The sequence below is a fragment of the Carettochelys insculpta genome, chromosome 6 (assembly GCF_033958435.1).
Source record: "Carettochelys insculpta isolate YL-2023 chromosome 6, ASM3395843v1, whole genome shotgun sequence".
Taxonomy (NCBI): Eukaryota; Metazoa; Chordata; order Testudines; family Carettochelyidae; genus Carettochelys; species Carettochelys insculpta.
Genome location: NC_134142.1, coordinates 38,891,166 through 38,911,656, shown reverse-complemented (window position 1 = coordinate 38,911,656; position 20,491 = coordinate 38,891,166). Strand labels below are relative to the sequence as shown.

The 20,491-nt window shown below is 44.9% G+C and overlaps 1 protein-coding gene across 1 annotated transcript in view; it reads left to right on the top strand.

Annotated features, from left to right (window-relative positions):
- TSHR (thyroid stimulating hormone receptor) overlaps positions 1-20,491 on the top strand; it is a 126,367-nt gene that overhangs the window by 72,609 nt on the left and 33,267 nt on the right. Inside the window, exons 5-6 of the mRNA XM_074998778.1 lie at positions 3,199-3,273; positions 7,633-7,710. Of these exons, the coding sequence (XP_074854879.1) occupies positions 3,199-3,273; positions 7,633-7,710 (153 nt within the window). The remainder of the gene's footprint in view (positions 1-3,198; positions 3,274-7,632; positions 7,711-20,491) is intronic.

Sequence of the window (20,491 nt, the reverse complement as noted above, 5' to 3'; positions counted from 1 at the left end):
GTCACCTGGTGGACTCAACAGCAAGCCGCTCCCTTAAAGGGCCCCTCCCAGACACAGTTGCACTAAACAACACAAGATACACAGAGCCGACAACTGGTTGCAGACCCTGTGCGTGCAGCATGGATCCCCAGCTGCTGCAGCAGCAGCCAGAAACCCTGGGCTAAGGGCTGCTGCCCACAGTGACCATAGAGCCCCGCAGGGGCTGGAGAGAGAGCATCTCTCAACCCCACAGCTGATGGCCACCATGGAGGACCCGGCAATTTTGATGTTGCGGGACGCGGATCGTCTACACGGTCCCTACTTCGACGTTGAACGTCGAAGTAGGGCGCTATTCCGATCCCCTCATGAGGTTAGCGACTTCGACGTCTCGCCGCCTAACGTCGAAGTTAACTTTGAAATAGCGCCCGACGCGTGTAGCCGCGACGGGCGCTATGTCGAAGTTAGTGCCGCTACTTCAAAGTAGCGTGCACGTGTAGACACAGCTCACATGTGCAGCTCTGAGGAGCAGCATTTCAAGGTTCCAAGAGCCACGTATGGCTCCACAGCCCAGAATTCCCACACTTTAGTGTTCTGTTCACCACATGTGGCGAGTGGTAAATGTCTTGGACACAGCAGTCATAAAGTTATAAAAAAGGGCACGAACACAATTATGTCTCCATTGCAGGTCTCCTTTAAGATATGAGTGTTTTTCTTGTAGTTACTTTCTTTCTCAAAGATCAGTGCTAGGGGAAAACAATGGCACATCTGTTAAGTTGGGGCACACCTGGTAAACTGGATCTTTTTTTCTTCATAGGAGAACTTGAACAAAAACATTTCAGGTAGCCACAATGAATGGCAGAGTTCGAAGCTTCTCCAGCTTACTGTCTGAAACAGTTTAAATAATTCAGGCAAAGAAAACATGTGGAGGATGTATTTTTCCTTCCATAGCTTGGGGAAGGGATGTGTCTTGTTTAAAGGTCACAAACATTGTGTAATTCAAATATTCTTTCCCTAGAGCCTCCTTGGATAATGAATGGCTGCCTTGTTGTTTCATTCTTTGTATTACAGTTGTGCCTACATGGGTTAGGTGCTCTTCAACCATAGTGAGCCCCACAGAGCTCTCACTGTCAGACGACAAGTGACACATAATAGGAGGGAGAAGGAACAACATGAGAAAATAAATATTAACTACTCATTAAGGATGTTACCTGGAGACACAAAATTACATTGACTCAAGACAGGGGAAAGTTTTGTAACAGAGCATTTTGATGGCGAATGAACGTGAACCTAAACTACAGATCATTATGAATTACATTAGCAGCTTGATTATCCAGCAACACTAGGGTGCAGGGGATTGCCAGATAATCAAATTTTCCAAATAGTTGAGTGGAGCCCCAAGTAGCCAGGAGCCAACCCCACTCCAGCAGCCCCAAGGCAGCCAGCCCCAACCAGGCAGTCAGTCCTGTGGCAGCCAGCAGTTGGCCTCACTTTAGCAGCCATGTGGCAGCTGGCCCCAGCTGTGCAGCCAGTAATTGGCCCCACTTTGCCTGCCCTGGCTGGGTGGCCAGCAGCAGAGGAGCTGATGGTTAGTTGAGTGCTGGTTATCGAAATGTGGAATAAAACAGCTTTTACTACAATAATAAGCTTGTGATTCAGGAAATATAAAGTTAGAGGGTACTATAAAGCTGCTCAGAATAAAAACTGGTGTTTCTTCACTCTGAAGCCTGGCTTTCGCTTGAACATGCCCTGTGCCTGATACTTTGGGTCTGATTTTTAATAGTAGCACAAAACTACCTTAATGTCAGTGGAACTCCCTCACTACCGCCGTTTCTGTGAATATGCCTGGCATGAGGAGGTGCCCTGGTCATCATAAAACTGATGGACTGCTTCTGTGCTGGCTGCCTTTGCAGATTCTGGCATGGGAGCATATTGCACACAGGGCCAGGAAAGGATCAGAGTACCAGTGCTTTTGAGCCCCAGGCCCTATGGATTGGTCAAGCATAACTTAGAGCATATCTGAGACTTCTCTAAGTTACACTGGGGGGGGTTCATTGTGCCCCCAACAAGGCCCAGAGTACTGGGTTCTGCAACTGTGGCTAAAATCCACATTTATTCTTACTTCCCCTGCCTGCTGGTTCCTAACACTGACTACATCTCAGCTGGAACAGAGATTTGTGCCCTCTGCTCTCCATTTTCCAAAGCCCCATCTCTGAATCTCTTTTCGAACATTGACTGATCTTCTATCTTTCAGAGCATACAATCACTTTCTCTCTGTTTTGTGTGCCTGTGCCTTGTCACACTGTTCCAAAATCTTGAAGATCCCACACTCTGACCCTCCAAGTCTCCACATTGCCTTCCCTCTTAAAGACTTACTAAATTGCTCAACATCTTGCTGCCGTTGCCATTCTTACTTCTGTATTAGAGCTTAATCATGCACCCACTCACATCAATGGCTACAGTCCTATTGACTTCAGTGGAGAAAGGTTTGTGCCCTTACCACAAGAGCTCTATGCTGTTACTAAAAGTGCTTCCTGACACTCCCCTGGAGAATTGGAAGGAGATGGCATGGAACTTTTCTTCTAAATGCAGATACTGCCAAGCAAAGAAAAGGAGCTACTTAGTAAGTGGCTTAGTTCAAACCCATGAAGTCAAAGAGTGTTGGTAGTTAGAGGTGGAAAGGTATTTGCAAAATATCTCAGCACTAATCAAAACTGCATGCTGATTTATAATGTGTTTTCACAGCTTTATATTTGATTACAAATACTGGTTGAACCTTTCTAATCTGGAATGCTCTCGTCCGGCAACATCTGCAATCTAGTATGATTTTAGTTAGCTGGATGACTGCTTGTCATGGGTGTGGTCAAGTTTCCCGAAGTACCATAACTTTTGTTTCCAGGCGTCAGTCCTTGTTCTCAGTGTTCTGTGCTGTTATTTAACTGTCATTTACACCTAAATGTCTTGTAAGAGCCCATTAAGCAGTGGAAGGGTTGGTAATGACAATATTGACCTCCTGTAGTCCAGCAAATTCTCTCCTCTGGCCAATGGATTAGAGAGGTTCAACCCATAGTTCATGGTGAGTTGACAGTAGAGAGTATAAAATAACCATATTCCATCCAGCTCTGGATAATGATGTGAACCTCTGTTTTTTTGTTTTTTTTTTTGTATAGTGATCCATTAAATTTAATTATTTCTCTTTTTCTATTTTCTCTTGTGTTTTAGTGGAATTTTCAACACTGGAATTAAGATATTTCCTGGCCTCATCAATATCTATTCAACTGATATGAACTTTTTACTGTAAGTTTCTGCCCTGCAGATCTGATTAGAACATTGCTATAGTTAGATACCGAACAATTCTTCAGTGGAGGTTCCCACTTAACAGAGGGATACAGAATAATCATCAGAAAAAAAATGTCTTATCAGTCCAGTAAAAACATTTTCCCTGCATTGTTATGTCTGTTCTTCTGGTCCAGAGCCCATAAAACGTTAAGAGCTGAAGGTATGGAAAAAACAAAGGGAAAATGTTAACTGAACACCTTCAAACCTCTAAATAAATAAATTAATACATTAAATAAATAAAAATAGAAGCCTGGCTTCCACAGTGCAGGGAGAAGTGCACTGTTTTGTGTTTGTTTTTTTTTATTTTGGTTTGGGTTTTGTTTTGTTTGTTTTTGTTAATGTAGACTGGTTGTTCCACATCTGAATTATAATTTAGAAAAAGCACAAAATGTTTTTTAAAAGGAAAAAAAAGGCTAAGAAAGAGGGTGGTGGTACTCGTAAGTCTCTTCTTTGGAAGAAGTTTGGTTGTATGACTCCTAATGGCAGCAGTCTTTAGATATTACTGGTGGTAGCTGCCCTAAACCAAAGTCTGCTATCTTTTCTGGACTTTTATCTCTTGCTAAAATAAAGTCCTCTTGGTTTTCACCAGCATTCTGAGATGCTTTATTTGAAAGAATAGGTATACTCTGAAAAATGACCTTTAAAAGTGATCCCATGTTCATAATTCTCAATACACGTTGGATAAAATTTCTTTAGGTTAGAGGTAAAAGGATGTTAATTCCATCTGCTCAGCCGTGCATATTCACCTGAGCATATTCTTGCTGGTTCATGCATCACTATTGTCAAGAAAAATTGTGCACTTGGAACGTCATAAACAATTTTGTAGATGATGAGCCAGATGGAATTGAACCCAGCTCACTCTTTTGTACCTGTGTGGCTCTGTGTGTCTAGCAAGAATTTATTGAAATAAATGTGTAATTTGTTTTTAATGTAAGCAGATTCAGTAAGAACACACAGGGTTCATCTGCTCTAAAGAACTGCATCAATTGTACCAATATTCAGTATTATGGTCTTGCTAAATGGAACAATTGATAAATATAATTTATACTGTAGGAAGAAAAGACAAAGAGGAGCATATTTGTTGAGTAAAATATGTCATTTTTGCTTAGTCACATCTTTGATTCTAATAGCACTTCATTGACTGGGGAAACCAACAGACTTCCTGTGCCCCGGGCAAGGTGGTGTGCTTTGCTCCCAAAGAGCTGGGGCTGCAGGCAGAGGGAGGGGAGGTTGGTGCAGCTGCCTGAAGTGCACCGTGGTGGCCTTTTTCAGCACAACAGGGAGCACATGACAGGGTTTTCCCACAGCAATTTCAAAGGCATGGGGCTTTGACTGCTACTGCTCCTACAGCAGTAGCAGTGGCAGCCAGGAACCCTGGGCCCTTTTGAATTGCAGGGTGCTAGGGCAACTGACCCCTCTGCTTTCTACATCAGTGGGCCTGTCATTGACACTCTATATGAAGAACAGAAGCATTTTACTATGTGTTCCTGATTGCCATTTCAAACATTCATAACTGTAAAAGAACTGAAAGTCTTTCTTCAAACTTGGCATGAATTTTGTGTTTTGGAAAAGCCTAAAATTGATCTGTTTGCAGTTTTTACTGTTAGTCCTTTTTAGTTGTCTGAGTGTGGAGTTTTTGACTGAGGTCCTTCTTTGAGTAAACCATGCTTTAGATCTATTCTGTAATTTTTCCAAAACACCTGAACCAATTTTAAACAAATTGTATCACGAGCAGTGGGTTTTGTCGCGGCGCGCTGCCTTTTGGACGGTGATGGTAGGATTTAAAAGAGGATAGGTGGTTGGAAGGGCGTGTCGCCGAGGACTGAAGCCCTCGGGGTCCGAAGACCCGCCAAACCCAACCGTGACCCCAAGTGCGGTGTTAGGCAAGGGCACTGCCCTGGGAAGAAGCACCTGACCCCGCCCAAAGGGGCCACCCAGGGGGATGAAACTGGCGGAGATGGAGAGAGCGAATGTCCAAGGCAAAGGAATAATAGTGAAACAAAGTACTATCTTTATTGAATAAACAACTATCTATTAATGAAGCCTATACATCTATCTATACTATATTATACTATACTATACAAAACTAAACTTTGATATATTATGCTACACTATACCCATATATACAAATATACAATGATTAAAGAGAGTAGGTAAATGGAAACGGGTGTTCAGATTCTCAAGCCACAGGGGGCTGGGAGTGGGGGATGCCGGGAATTTTACCCAAAGTCAGCCCCTTTGAACCCCAGCCCTTTCCCGGGGGTCTTTGACCCCACCGGGTGAAATATAAAGAAACTCCAAAATAATAAATAATAAATAACTAAAAACTCCGTGGGTAGGGGCGCTACTCCCTACCCGCTATAGTAGCAAGGGAACTTGAACAACAAGGTTAGGACGGGGTAATCAATAGTACTTATCTATATATTAATTAGCTATACTAATTATCTACTTCCTAATTACTTAACCATAATACTAATAATACTACTTAACATAAACATTAATATTTACAATTATATTACAGAAAGGAACCTGGCCTGGGCCTTTAGGCCTGGCCTATATGCAGGTAAGTAAAAGATGTCAAGTCCGGTAGTCTTTATTTAGGGAAAATGGTCAAGTCCAGTAGTCAATTTAGATAAATAGTCTAGTCCAGTGTTTGGAATAGTTAGTAATGAAGTGGCCGGTGGTCAGTCAGGTAAGTTAGGATGGCGGAGGTGGTGTTACCGCAGATGAGATGGTCTGGGTAGGTATGGCAGGAGCCGAGGCTGGGGACCGCTGATGGTATGGTCAGAGCAGCGATGGTGGTGTAAGGTGGCAGACCCTTGGTTGCGCTGCTGGGTACGCAGGACCCCTCACCGAGGTCCTGGCTGAAGGGTCTGCTTGCTGCTCCTAGATGCAAGCGCGGGGCTAGAGAGCGTTGAGGCGCTTGGGCAACGGTGCTGCTTCACAGCTTAGCTGCCCCTGAGGCAAGCTGCGCTGCGGTGTTCAGCTCTGGGCGGTGCTACCCAAAGGGCAGACGCCGCAGTGAGATCAGCTCTTTGCTCTTTATTGAGCTAGCCTCGGGATCAGTGGACTCTTTTCAGCCAGCGCTCTCCCATGTAGGGTCTGTAGAATCCTTGTCTCAGTACCCCAGGGCCGCAGACTAAGCTGTCAGCCCAGAATTTATAGAGTCCTCATGATTATGTATGAGCTCATTATAATATTCAGGATTCTATGCTGGGGTTTTCAACCAGGTCCTTCTTTCGGCTGAAGGTTCTGGAAACCCTTCCCCCTCGGCCAATCGGAGGACTCCATTTTGAACCTGGCTTCATGAATCATTCATGAGTTCAGGTTACCAGGGAAACCAACTAACTCGGAGTGACCATTGCAGGGGGCTGCTAAATGGCAGCCTATATGGCTTTAGATTTTTCATGTGCCTGCATTGATGTTTAATGGCCAAAGGCTTGCTTCCCCTGACCCCCGGGGGCGATGATGCCTAAGGGATAGATGGAAAAATCCCTGACAGGTATAAACACTTTTGGGTGTGAAATGAGTCTTGGAAAATTTCAGCCCCAAAACATTGTGTAAGAAAATTGTTAGCAATGGAAAAAACGTGTGGTTTGAGGGTGATAGTGATAAAAGCTTACTTTTATCATTTTGTATCATATATTTATACAAGGGGTAACATTAGATCCTGCCACACACGGGGAAATGGACTACACCAGGGTTTCTCAGTCTATGGGAAATGACTCTCAAGTAGGACAGGAGGGGATATTCACTGGAGTGCAGCATCCACCACCTAAAGAAAATAAAACCTGCAGAATCTTGCAGTACCTAGAACCCAGTGGGAGACATGGAAAAGTAGGAAAGGAACAATTAGTTCCCTTATTCCTGCCCAGGGTAACATCACCTTCCTTTGTGCATCAGCACTTAGCTAAGAGACAAGAGTGTTTCTGGACATGATAGTTGTAAAGAATTTGAGGACTGTGGGATGGTTATGGAGCCATTAAGATGAGATGTGCTATGGGACTAAATGATGCTCTTGAGGTCTTCTCCAGCTGCTAGGATTCTGTGCAATTCTGGGTTAACTGTTCATCCTTTTCTTTGTACTATGTGTATTGCACATACATAAGTCATTCTTTATCCTGAACAGCTAAGTCTGTCTGTTTTCTTTTCTTTCATGATATTCTTCACAAAAATTAGAATTACATCCTTATATTTGGGATAAATTAGTTAACAGTGTGGAGATTATTATTATTTATATCTAAAAAGTTCAAACTAGGTCTCTTCTGTTAAGCAGATGTTTTATTGTAATATTAAGCTTTTTGTCTCCTTTTGCAGTGAAATAGCAGATAATCCTTACGTGACTTCAGTGCCTGCAAATGCATTTCATGGGCTGTGTAATGAATCGCTTACACTGTAAGTCCTACCAGTTTAACTCACATGACTGTTACATTCCCTGTCTCTGAGGCAAATTACTCTGACTTGTGAAATAACAATTCAGCCTTAATCTATAGTGGTTTGTGAAAGAGGGACAAACGTTTTTTATAGTCTTGTTTACATAGTTTCTTTCTTTGCCACAGTGACTTAGCTCAGTGTTGTTGTCTTCTTTTTAAATTGACCCTGCCAAAATATTTTATTAGCAGAAATAACAAGAAAAAAGTGATTAAACAGTGTGCAATGAGCAGTTTTGCAGGGTATGAGCTATAGAAAGGAGAACAGGTGGAAAGGATTTATGATGGTACTTCTGTAAAACTGAATCACTGGTATAGTCAAAGGTATGTGACACACTTTAAGCTAGGGATATGATTTCCAGCCAATGTACACATATTTGCATGAACTCTCATTGAGTTAGTACGCTAAAAATAGTATAACTGGGGTAGCATGGGCATCCTGAAGCAGTGAATTTGGCTCAATATGCCAAGTACCAATCTGCCTGAACCTCTTTGGTAAGTACTCAGTAGTGTCAACCAATCCACTGCTTGCAGCTGCCAGTGCTAACCTAGTTACACTGCCATTTTTGTTGTTCTAGCTCAATGAGAGCAAATATAGGTCCTCCTACAAAACCTGGGAATCACATCCTTAATTCGAAGGTTAGATAGCCCACTAGTACAGTTTGCTACCAAACACATAGATTGAACTCAGCTTTCCCTGTCCTGGTCTGAAAACCAGTTAATAGGAATCCTGGACAGGAGTCTGAGCTGTGTCATATTTGATAGCAGACAACAAACATGGTTCACTTTTGCAGTACAGACACAGTCTGAGCCACAGAGAAGAGCACAGTTTGTCCTTTTTCAAGTAAAACAAGCTGTGTATTCCCTTCAAGTCTGTGCACACCTAGCCCATCAGAGCCAGAGAATTTGCTTAGCAGTATCCAGGGATTGTTGGGGGTGTATATGCCTCATGGCCATAATCCCTCCCTATTTCAGGCAATGACTTCCTATCTCGCCTCAGTTCCTTGGTACCTCCATGGCAGGAGTCAGAGCTCTATTTAGTTTTCAACCTCACAATCTTGTTTCTTTTCGTGATTTTTTTCTAGTTGTTCATTAGTTGACAACATGGACTCAAGTGGTGAGGACTCTTTGCCTGAAACAGCACCCATCTGAACAAGCCAGGCATTCTGTTCAGGCACTGAGACGTACCAGATCAGAGATCACCTTTGGGTTCAGAGAGTGCTGCTGTATTGCACATTGGATCTAACACCTTTCTACAGAACTGAAGGAGTCATTCCCTCTTGAGTTTTCTGGGGTAACGCTCTCATAAGACTGATGGAGACCATTCAAGGTCCTTCAGGGACTTGTCTCGTTCCTCCAGAAGGAGAGTGCATTGGCCCAGGGTTAATGGATGCAGGATGGAGCAGCTTATGTCATTTGCTGCCCAGCACCATATGAGATGGACAGATATCCTTTATTGTTGACTCCTGTTCTAGCCCTATGGTATCCATATGACAAGGGTGATGCTACCTCCTCTGCTTTTCTGTCCCAATCTCTTTCTTGGTCTGGGACTTTGCCAGGGCTTTGTCCTTTATAGCCCTATTGCCTGGGTTAGCTGCTGAACCTAAGTGTCTGTTGTTGCTACACCCCAACATTTCCTTTACACACTCAGTAGAAATGGAGCTGGCACCAGATTCGGGCCTCCTTGGTACTGGGAACTTCTTCAGTAACCCCGTGGCTTATACTGTGTCATGTCATGGTGGCAGCCAGCACCCTTTGCTTCCTCACCATGGTATCATCTGCAGCTCATGTACTGGGGCAGCCTTTCCTTTCCCCATACAGTGGGTACTACCTCAGAAAGGGACTTAGGTCCCATAGGAGGAAGTAGTTGGCTTCAAGGTTTGGACAGTCCATGAGTCCTCCCCTGCTGCCTCACAAGCACCCATTTTGACTTGTTGGTCCAGAGCAGTGTTCTAGTCATCAGTCTGTTCTTCCTCTGTCACCTCCATTTGGGGACAAGCTGGCTCACATTCACAGTGCTTGGGGCTTGATCACCACCAATAACTGGGTCCTCAGCAGAGTCAGGTTATGCCATCCAGTTCTTCTCCACACCCCAGTTCCCTTTCTATGGGGACCTCTCTCACAATATATTGCTGCTCGAGCAGTTTCATTCTCTGCTCACATTGGAAGCAGTGGAGGAGGTTCTACCAGATTACTGTCATCAGGATTTCTATTCCCATATTTTCTGATGCCCAAATCCAAAGGTTGTGTAAAACCCTTCCTCAAATGTTTACTCAAGTCCATTCCATGCTAGATACATGCTCATCAACTGCACTCTTTTAAGATACTTTTTCCTTAGTGGTATCTGTAGGTCTGGTTCTAGGGCTCTCTGGAGAGGCACACATGCGTGCTGATGTTAGGAGTTCCATGTTCCCTGTACCCTCTCAATTCTTATTGCCTATGACAGTTGCTGGAATGACTCTTGTTGAGGTGCCAAGGCTTCTTTCCCAGTGTTTAGGACTTCTTTGTTTATAAATTGTGTAATTATTATAGTTAGTGTATATAATAGTGTTAATAGTTGTCTCTGATATCAAGGGACTTTTCACCCAGGATTTGGACATACCTCAGTCCTCCAGGCTTCAAGCTGTGTGCCTTCTGCAACCAGCCAATGCCAATGAGCCACCCACACTACAGATGTCCAAAGTGTCTAGAGGAATCTCTCTGTAAAGAGATGTGCTAGAGATCTTAAAGGACTTTGAATCTGGCACAACAAATTATAGAGACATTTGGCTGATGTCCATCCTTATGGGGTGGCACTCAGACCAGTTTTGGTACTGAGCTGCTCCAAATCAGTGCTGAGCACTTCAACATCTGTGAGGAGCATTCCTCAGGCTCCATTTTATTCACAGCATCACTCTCCATCCTTACTGATGAGACATAAGAAACAGCGCACTGAGGGATCGCTCCCCAGTGCAGAAGAGGGACAAGTGGGAAGTGACTAGCATAATGAGACCCATGTTGGGCCACTTGTCCTTCTCTAAGCCTGTGGTGATGCCTCCACCTCCCCCTATAGAGTTCATTGAGGCATAATGACTCTGTAAGTTTGGGAGTATTTCTGCCCTCTGTTTTCAAGCAATTCAACACTTTTGTCTCAGTCTGCAGTCTCAGCCTTCCATGACAATTAGATCTGCATGAAGCTCTTGGGTCAATGTCTGCTCGCATGCATGTGGTCCAGTTCAAAAAGTCTGTATCTTCGCCCCTCCAAATGTGGCTCAAGACATTTTATCATCCAGCTCTTTACTCCTTGGACATATCGGTCCATCTTCCTCCACAGGTCCTGAACTCCTTATCATGGTGTATGCATCTGAAAAATATTTGTCAGGAGTTTACTTTCGCCAGGCCCTTTCTACCCAGGATTTTTGTCACCAATACCTCCCTGATGGGTTTGGGAGTATATCTGGGGTTGCGAAATGTCCCATGTCTGAGGTTGGAGCTGGGAATCCCTCTGCATAGCAACATGCTAGAGCTATAGGTCTATTATAAAGTATGTCACACTTTTTGGATCCACATAAGGGACTCAGTGGTTTACACATATACTGATAATACCTCTGAAGTGTACGTTAACAACAAAGGAGGAACATCTTCATAGGCACTCACTTTTGTCTTTGCTGATGAGTGCTTTTGAAGAGGTGTGTGTGTTTTGCATTAATGAGTATCATTCTGAAATGACTTGTACCCATTTCAGAATCAGTTTGAGGACCATCTGAGCAGGAATATTTTGCTGGGACATGAGCGGTCTCTGAAGACAAGCATTCTCTGGACTGTTTTCACAGCCTGGGGGCATTCTGACAATAGATCTCCTTGCCACAAAGGAAAACAGGAAATGTCACATATTTTGCTCTTCAAGGGGCCTCAGCAATCTCCCGGTCATCCAAGCAACAACTCAATCAATTCTAAAGTTATTCTCCAGAGCCACACAGAATGACAAATAGGCCCTGGAACAAGAATCTTGCAATTTTATGCCAAAGGATTCTCATGGGCAAAATGTAAGTACCATGGAAACCTGCTAAAGACTTTCAACATCAACATCTTCATGTTGTAATGACTGCATTTCTATATTCCTCATGATTTGCCACTGTCATCCAAAATATGGCTTGGCAGTATACATTGAAGACATCATCACAGATTTTAATGTTATTCTACCAGCCAAAGAGGAGACCATGTTTACCACAACTATCAAAGTAGGGGAGCACTGAATTATTGGTGTCTATAAAGCTCCTGTCAAAACCAACACTACTCAGCACCCCTAATCCATACATCTATGAAGGCAAATGTTAACAGTGGTCACACTGTATGGAGCTATGAAACAAAATAAACTGATGGTGAAAAGCTCATGGAGTGGATATCTGCACAAGACTTGCAATTAGTATATAAACTATAACAACTATCAATTTTCCATTCAAGCCACTGGCAACATGGGTATAAGACCCTTAACATTTGGGTTTAAAGATAAAAGGGGAAACCCTCTTACCACATCATGTGAAGTAATACTGGCATTTCTGAACAGCCAGCACAGCCCATAATGGTCTAGAAATAATAATATAGAAATTCCTGTGTTTTTCCCAAACAGGTACCACAGTGGAATTTTACTAAAGCTGATTGGGATGCCTACAAAGAAGACTATTATGAGGATTCTGAAGAGACCATAATGCTATCAATGATTTGCAGGGCTCATAAAAGTGGAGGAAAGAAGAGCATTCCTGAAGACTTTCAGAAAAAGTACACTGTGTGCTGGACTAACAAAACATGGGAATTGCTTAAGCAATTCAACCACGCTGGGATTTCTCACACTACAGGAGCCCTGCTATGCTCCCTCGACACAGCAAGACACCAGTGTCGGCTTGACTGCATGCTAGAACTTGATTTTATGTATTCAAGCTATAATCCCTGCATGCTCTTGCACGACTTGGAAGCTGCTAATTCCAGAGAGTATTGATCTCAGAAAATCTGTCCAAACTCAATCGCCTTGAAACTGGTGGAGAATACAAGGGGACGATTCAATAAACATACATGAAGTGAGGTGTATCAACAACTATACTGGACAGGACACTTGCCTAAGTCCCCCAAGGAGAACCTGCTGTTGTCAACACTGAGGAAATAAAAGAACTTCCCAGAGTAGTTTGCAGGCCCTGACAGTATTCTGCCAGAATTCCTCCATGGTCTCAATTCCATGGCTAGCAATATCATACTAGTCTACCTAAGCACTGTACAGATCCCTGAAATATGAGGTGAGGCAATGGTAACTGCCATTCAAAAGCCTGGATAGCCCACTGGTGAAGCTGGAAGCTTTCTTTATTATGCTTTCTCTGCTGGTTTCTCCACTATTCACAATGAATAAACTTCTGGAATGTACTGTCCTCAAACAATGCACTTTCATTGAGCCAATTATCCCTGTTGAACAGGTGTAATTCCAGCCAAAAGCATATTTCTGACCAAGTTCTGGTACTCATAACTCACATTGATATTGGCTTTCAGAAAAAAATGAAAAAATTGTCACAGTATTTGTTGACCTGTCATCTGCACGTGACACTATGGATTAGCAGTCTAATGCTGAAACTTGGCAAAAAAAGTTAGACTCTGCTACCAAGCTCTTTGCCTTCTGTGGACCATGCCGAGTAACAAACACCTACAGGTATACCTAGATGATAACACCAGTTCACCCGTACCACAAAGAGTGGGATACCACTCCATACCTGCATTAACCTTTTCAATAGTTATAAAAGTGGCATGCCTCCAACTGTATCATGAAAAGTTGGTCATGCAAATGATCTTTCCATGACAATCCAAGCAGCAAACCTCCATGACAGTAAGAATGCTTTAACTGAGGTCCTGCAAATTATGGAATAATACTTGCAGAAAATGGAGGCTCAAACCAAATCCTAGAAAAATAAGAGTAAGCTTATTTTCTCTTGATAATAAGAAGGCCAAAAACACATTGAAAATAGCTTTTTATGGTAAAAATGTGAGGTATGATTACACCCCAAAATACATGGGAGTGAAACTCTGCTGCACCCTCACCTTCCATGGCAACATGAGAAGGTAGCTGCAAACATAAAAATGGGAGCCAACATAATTCAGAAAATAGCAGATACAACGTGGGATGTATTGACATCAGTGTAGTGAGCATCTGCCATGGCAATTGTATATTTGGTAGCTGACTGTTGTGCCTCAGTATGGAGCAGACTTGTTGACACCCTGCTGGATACAGAAATGCAGTGCATAACTGGAACCTTTAAATCAACTCCAGCACCCTGGCTACCTGCTGTAACATCACTCTCCAGCTGATATACCGAACTACTGAGATACTCTGCGAAGCTCAGCAAGTCCAGAAAAACACATATCTTGCTATCCACTGAGACCTAATCAATGCCTCCCCCATGTCTTTAGTCATGCAAGATTTTCTGGGAACATTCATTCATTCTTTGAGTGATTGCTCATGTGCATTCCAAGTTGGGTATGTGCTGGCGCATGCCCAAATGCCAGAATTTTTTTGCCCTAGCCAGTAGCCATAGGGTCAGTGTGGTGCCCCCTGGAGTGGTGCCTGTCTGGCAACCAATATATTCATCGCACAACCAACCCCCCATAAGTTCCTTCTGGCCGTGCTGTCGGTTGCTGAAGCTCTCTCTTATTTTGTAGTTTGGCTGGTAGCCATCATTTGTAAATTAGTTAGTAATTGTTAGTGTAAGTAGTTGTAAATAGTTCAGTTACTTGTCACTTGTAAATAGTTTTCACTTAGTTATCAGTGAGCAGAGGCGGGACTTTAACCCCTCTCAGCACTTCGGCACCAGGGGATGCCTGGCTCCCCAGGTTTCAAAACCTATTCAAAATGTGGCAAACGAATGCCCAAGAGTGATCCACACAGGACTTGTTTGAATTGCCTTGGTGAGGCATACCTTTGTGAACCATCTGTAAGGCCTTCAAACCTAAGACTAAAGGACAGAGTGCAACATTTGAGTCCTATTACTATAAGTGGCCTTGCGCCTGGACATTGCTCCTGTGGGAGCTCGGAGTGGTGCATCGTCAGTGCCGAGTGGTCTGGCACCATCAGTGCCATCAGAAAGCTCCTGACGTTGGAACCAGGGGTCAGAGCCCAATGCTACAAGGTGACACAGAAGTCAGCCCCCAGTGCCTCGCAAGAAAAAGAGGTGTGAACAGGGCTAATCCCCCAAAAGGGTCAAGCGCCGAGAACCCTCCAAGGCATCTGCCAGATTGCACCATGAGTTGGGTCATGAAGTGCGGGCATCAATGTTGGCGCAAGGTGGGAGCCTGCGCTCTCTGAGGCTGCCTTCAATGCCAGAGGCATTCAATGCGGCACAAGTCCTGTTACACATCACAGTGCTGGGACAGACACCGTGCCTGTGGGCAGTCCATGAAATGCAAAGACAGGCCGTGGGACTCCCTACTAGGGTGCCGGGCACTCCCCAGGTGCCAAGGGTGGCCCCGTCAACATCGTTGGGGGCACCTCCACCAGAAAAATCACAAGGGCTGACTGTGTCGGAAGCCCCTTTGGGGAGTCTGGCACCAGCATCGGCACCGTCACAGACAGCACCAGGTTAACCTTGGGGCACTGCCCTTGCAGGCACCAGGACCCACGGCACTGGCAGTAATGGCACCAGTGGGCCCAGTGCCATCGGTGGTGCCAGTCTACCCTGATGTGCCCATAATGCAGCCTGCATTTTATTTGGGTTTTCTACCCCAGGTACCAAGCACAGCACCACAGACCATGGTGCTGGGGACTCAAACGGGAAAGTCGAACCCTCTTGCCAATGGGCATGGAAGGGGCAGGGGTGTCATCCTTGTCCTCCCCAGATGAGATCTTGGCCATAACCTCAGCATCCCCAGTTATGGAGGATGATAGGGCATACCAGCAATTGCTACGCAGGGTGGCCTGGAGCCTGGGTATACAAGCAGAGGAAGTCAGGGATGAAACAGACCCGGTGACTGATATACTCTCAACATTGGGGCCCACAAGGGTAGCACTGCCCATTCTTAAAACAATTTCCAATACAACAAAGCCAGTGTGGCAGACCCCAGCCTCCGCACTACCCACGGCCAGAAGGAACAAGCGCTGGTACTTTGTTCCTGCCCAGGGCAATGAGCACATCTTTACCCACCCTCCCCCTGACTGCCTTGTCGTTGATGCAGGAAATCATAGGGAGAGACAGGGTTTTCAAGGCCCTTCCCCTAAAAACAGAGAGGCCAAATGCCTGGAGTTGTACAGGAGAAAGGTTTACTCGACAGGAGGCCAATAGTTGAGGATTGCTAACCAGAAGGCTCTGGTTAGCAGGTATGCATACAACATGGCCAGTGCCTTATCCTGTTTCTCAGATCTGGTTCCACCGGTGAGTAAACCTGGTTTTAATGCAGTAGTGGATGAGCGTAAGCACTGCAGGTGGTGCTGGATGCAACAGATGCTGCCACTAGGGTCGTGGCCTCTGGGATAGCCATGCATAGAGGTGCATGGTCACAAGTCTCGAGGATCCCCTATGAGGTCCAACAGACTCTCCAGGACCTTCCCTTCAAAGGGCCATCCCTATTTTTGGAAAAGACAAACAAAAGTTTCCACAGCCTGAAAGACTCGCAGGCCACCTTACACACACTCGCCCTGCACATCCCTATGACCCAGCATCGGCATTTCATTCTTAGGCTTCAGTTCATACAATTCCCTCAACAGCAACTGGGTAACAGTAGAAGACAGGGCTGCACAAATAGGAGACATTGTGGCCAACAGACTCAGGACCAGAGTCATCAAAAACCCCCAATGGGGCCTAAATAACAATTTTGATGGTGGAGTTGGGAGGGACACACTGGTCACCAACCCAGTTCCAGCTCAGCTTTTATTTTCATTCCATCTGACCCCCTTTCTACCATGCCTGATGCAACATAACTTCAGACCAGTGGGTGCTGCACATGGTAGAAAGGGAATATGCTATCCAATTTTCTTTGTACACCCTTTCCAACCCTCCTTCACTATCCCTCTTCAGGAACTTCTCTCATGAAATTCTGCTCAGGCAAGAGAAACAGTCCCTTCTCCAACATGGGACTATAGAAGAGGTTCCCCATCAGTTTTTAGGGACAGGGGTTTTATTCCTGTTATTTCCTAATCCCAAAGGCAAAAGGCAGGGCTAAGGCCCATCTTGGACCTGCGAAACCTAAATAAATTCATAAAAAGGATAAGGTTTTGTATGCTATCCCTGGGTCTAATCATTGTGGTGCTGGAATGGGAGGGACTGGTTTGCTGCTCTCGACTTACAGGATGAATATTTCCACATAAGTCCTGTGGCGCCTTATAGACTAGCAGATACTTTGGAGCATAAGCTTTCGTGGGCAAAGACCCACTTCATCAGAGGCATCCACGAAAGCTTGTGATCCAAAATATCTGTTAGTCTATAAGGTGCCATAGGACTTCTTGTTGTTCTCGAAGATACAGACTAACACAGCTATCTCTCTGATACATATTTCCACATAACAACTTATCTGCCCCACAGGAGGTTCCTCCATTTTGTGGTGGAAAAGGACTATTGTCAGTTCACAGTTCTTCCGTTCGATCTGTCCTCCGCCCTGACGGTCTTCACCAAATGCATGGCAGTGGTGGCAGCTTTCCTATGCAGGCAAGGGGTGCACTTCTTTTCCTCTCTGGACGACTGGCTGGTCAGGGATCACTCACAGTGCCAGATAGCACAGCATGTGCAGCTGATATGACAAACATTTGACGCTGTCAGTCTCCTGGTAAACGAGGCGAAGTTGGTGTTGACTCCCACCCAAGTAATGGGGTCTTCTGAGATTCTGTGATAAAGAGGTTTATAAAGGACGTGGAAAGGGTCAGGCCACAAGTTTGTCCCCCTCTGCCAGTGTGGGACCTCAATCTGGTATTGTCAAGACTCACAGGGGCACCTTTTGAACCTCTTGCTTCCTGTTCCCTCTGATTTCTTAGTTACAAAACAGCATTCTTGGTGGCCATTACTTCAGCCAGGACGGTGTCAGAACTAAGGGCCCTGATGGTGGACCCACTCTACACGGTGTTCTGTAAAGACAAGGTCAGGTTGGGACCCCACACAGTGTTCCTGCCAAAGGTGGTCTCCCCTTTCATGTCAACCAGGACATTTCCCTGCTGGTCTTTTACCTGAAGCCTCATGTCTGCCCTAGGGAGCAGAGACTGCACACTTTGGATGTCCAGAGGGCACCAGCCTTCTATATGGACAGGACCAAACCTTTTCAGAAGTCCTAACAGCTGTTTGTGGCAGTGGCAGACAGGATGAAGGGTGTCCCTATCCTCTCCCAGCAGATCTCCTTCTGAATAGTGGCCTGCATTAAGGAATGCTATAAGCTGGGTGGGGTCCCCCCGCCCCCAATCAGGGCTCCCCAGAGCTCAAGGTTCCTCAGCAGCATATCTGGCCCAGGTCCCGATCCAGGATATCTGCAGGGCGGCCACCTGGTCCTCCATACACATGTTCACGGCCCATTGTGCATTGACGCAGCATGCTAGAGATGACCTTGCAGTAGGCAGGGCTGTGCTACATTCTGTCCGGGGCTTGCACCACACATCCTAGGCATTGGCTTGTATTTGCCCAACTTGGAATGCACATGAGCAATCACTCGAAGAAGAAAAGACAGTTAACTGTTCCATAACTGGTGTTCTTTGAGATGTGTTGGTCATGTCCATTCCAAAACCCTCCTGTCTTCCCCACTGTTGTAATAGCCAGCAAGAAGGAACTGAGTGTGGGGAGGAGGTTGGGGGGTCAGGTGGTGCATATGTATTGGTTTCCATACAGTCACCACTCCAGGATGTGCCGCACTGACTCTATGGCTGCTGGCTAGGGCACAAAGCTTCCAGCAACAGGGCATGTGCCAGCACACACCCAACTTGGAATGGACATGAGCAACACATCTTGAAGATCACCAGCTATGGAACAGGTAGCTGATGCCTCATGCAATCAGAAGGAGGCTTGGAAAGCAGACTGAGCTAACAGAACTCAAAAAAATAAACATCTTGTGCTAGATCCCAGGCAGAAAGCTCTTGGGTTCAGCCTTTCATGGGCATCTTATTCAACTGTGTATTAAATCTGAACCAATCACAGTAACTGTGAATAATGAACAAATGGAAAATCAAAGACTCCCCTGTGTGCAATTGTGGCTTCCCATGACAGACCACAAAATATATCACCACCTACCGTCCAACTTATAAATATGAAGGCGGCATCAGTGCAATAAATTCTGCCACTCCCAATACAGGTATCTGGTTTGATTTGATTTCAGGTGAAATTGTAGTTGCGCCAGCCATATGAAAGAAGAAGAATGGACACCTTACATCCCATGCTCAATTCCCTGTATCTTACAGCATGGATGTTGCATGGCTAAATCAGGGGGAAGAGCAGTGTTTGGTGGCTGTTCAACAGGTCCTACTCGACAGTAGAAAGACCTCTGTTAGAATGGCCTATTGAGCAAAATGGAAAAGGTTTTCCGTGTGATCACAGAATTCAGTTTTTGCTTCTCCTAGCACAGCGTATTAGGGGAAAGACAATGAGTGAACACTTGGAAGATACTTGGCATACTGCTGCACCCTTAGTTGTTGGGAGTTGAGTTTAGTTCATAAAAATGCATTTAACTTTCTGCTCCACCTTTAGTCATTGGACGTTGAGTTTAGTTCATGAAAATGCATTTGATAGTGATATTGACGTTTCATTCCCCCATTCAGGGAAAAGCAGTCTTCTCCATTCCTGTGGTATCGTGATTCTTAAAAGTACTTCCTCATTTACATCCTCTGGTCTGAGAGTCAGTTCCATAGTGGGACTTGTGCACGGTCCTGGTGGCAACTCTGGTCTAGTTGTTATCATCTTGTCCCTTTCTGCTCTTGTGTCAGAAAACTGTGGTCCTGGTTGCGAATAAAATCTGCAAAAAGAGTGTGTGAGTTACTGATTTGGATGGCAGGGCCTCCTGATACATAGTTCCCCAAAGACAAAGTGAATTTAGGACCATATTAAAACAAAATTCTAAAAGTTGTTTTTCAGTTTCATTTGAATCAGATGAATCTGTGTATTTATCTGTGTTCTTTTTTAAGCCATGTTCATCTCTGGAGCAGTAGCATCTCCATACATTAGATGTCAGGTTATGTATAGTCTTCTATTTGGACAGGACTGAACTGTTTCATGGTTCACCTTGCCACTTAGTGTCATACACAAATCACATGACGAGTCAAGTTTTCCCGCCCCCCCGCAAAAACGGTCTTTTGTTGGATAACATCCTGTATCAAGACTGCATATGAAATAGCTTTAGCTACACCCTCTCAGCATGTTCAAGTTCATTCAACAAGAGCACAAGCAACATCTATAGCAGGGATGGGGACCCTATGGCCCGTGGGCCAGATCCAGCCCACAGATCCCCCTCACCCACAGCAGTGTGAGCCAGTGCTGGTGCTCCAGCCAAGTGGGGCGGGATGCTTGCCATGCACCAGTGTTGCCTTCCCATTGCAGAAGCATCATGGGCCCAATCAAGGCAAGCCAGGGCTGGATCCAGGGAATCCATGGGAGCTCATTTAATGCTTCTGGGTACATTTGAGCTGAGTTTCTTTCTTGGGAAGAAAGTAAAAGTTAGTGCAAGTTGCAAGTGCTGCCTGGCATTCATCTGTGCTCAGTAGTCAAGAATGGTACTGTGGACTAATTAACCCTTATGTTACGTAATACCTCCAAGAGATTAAAATAAATCCAGCT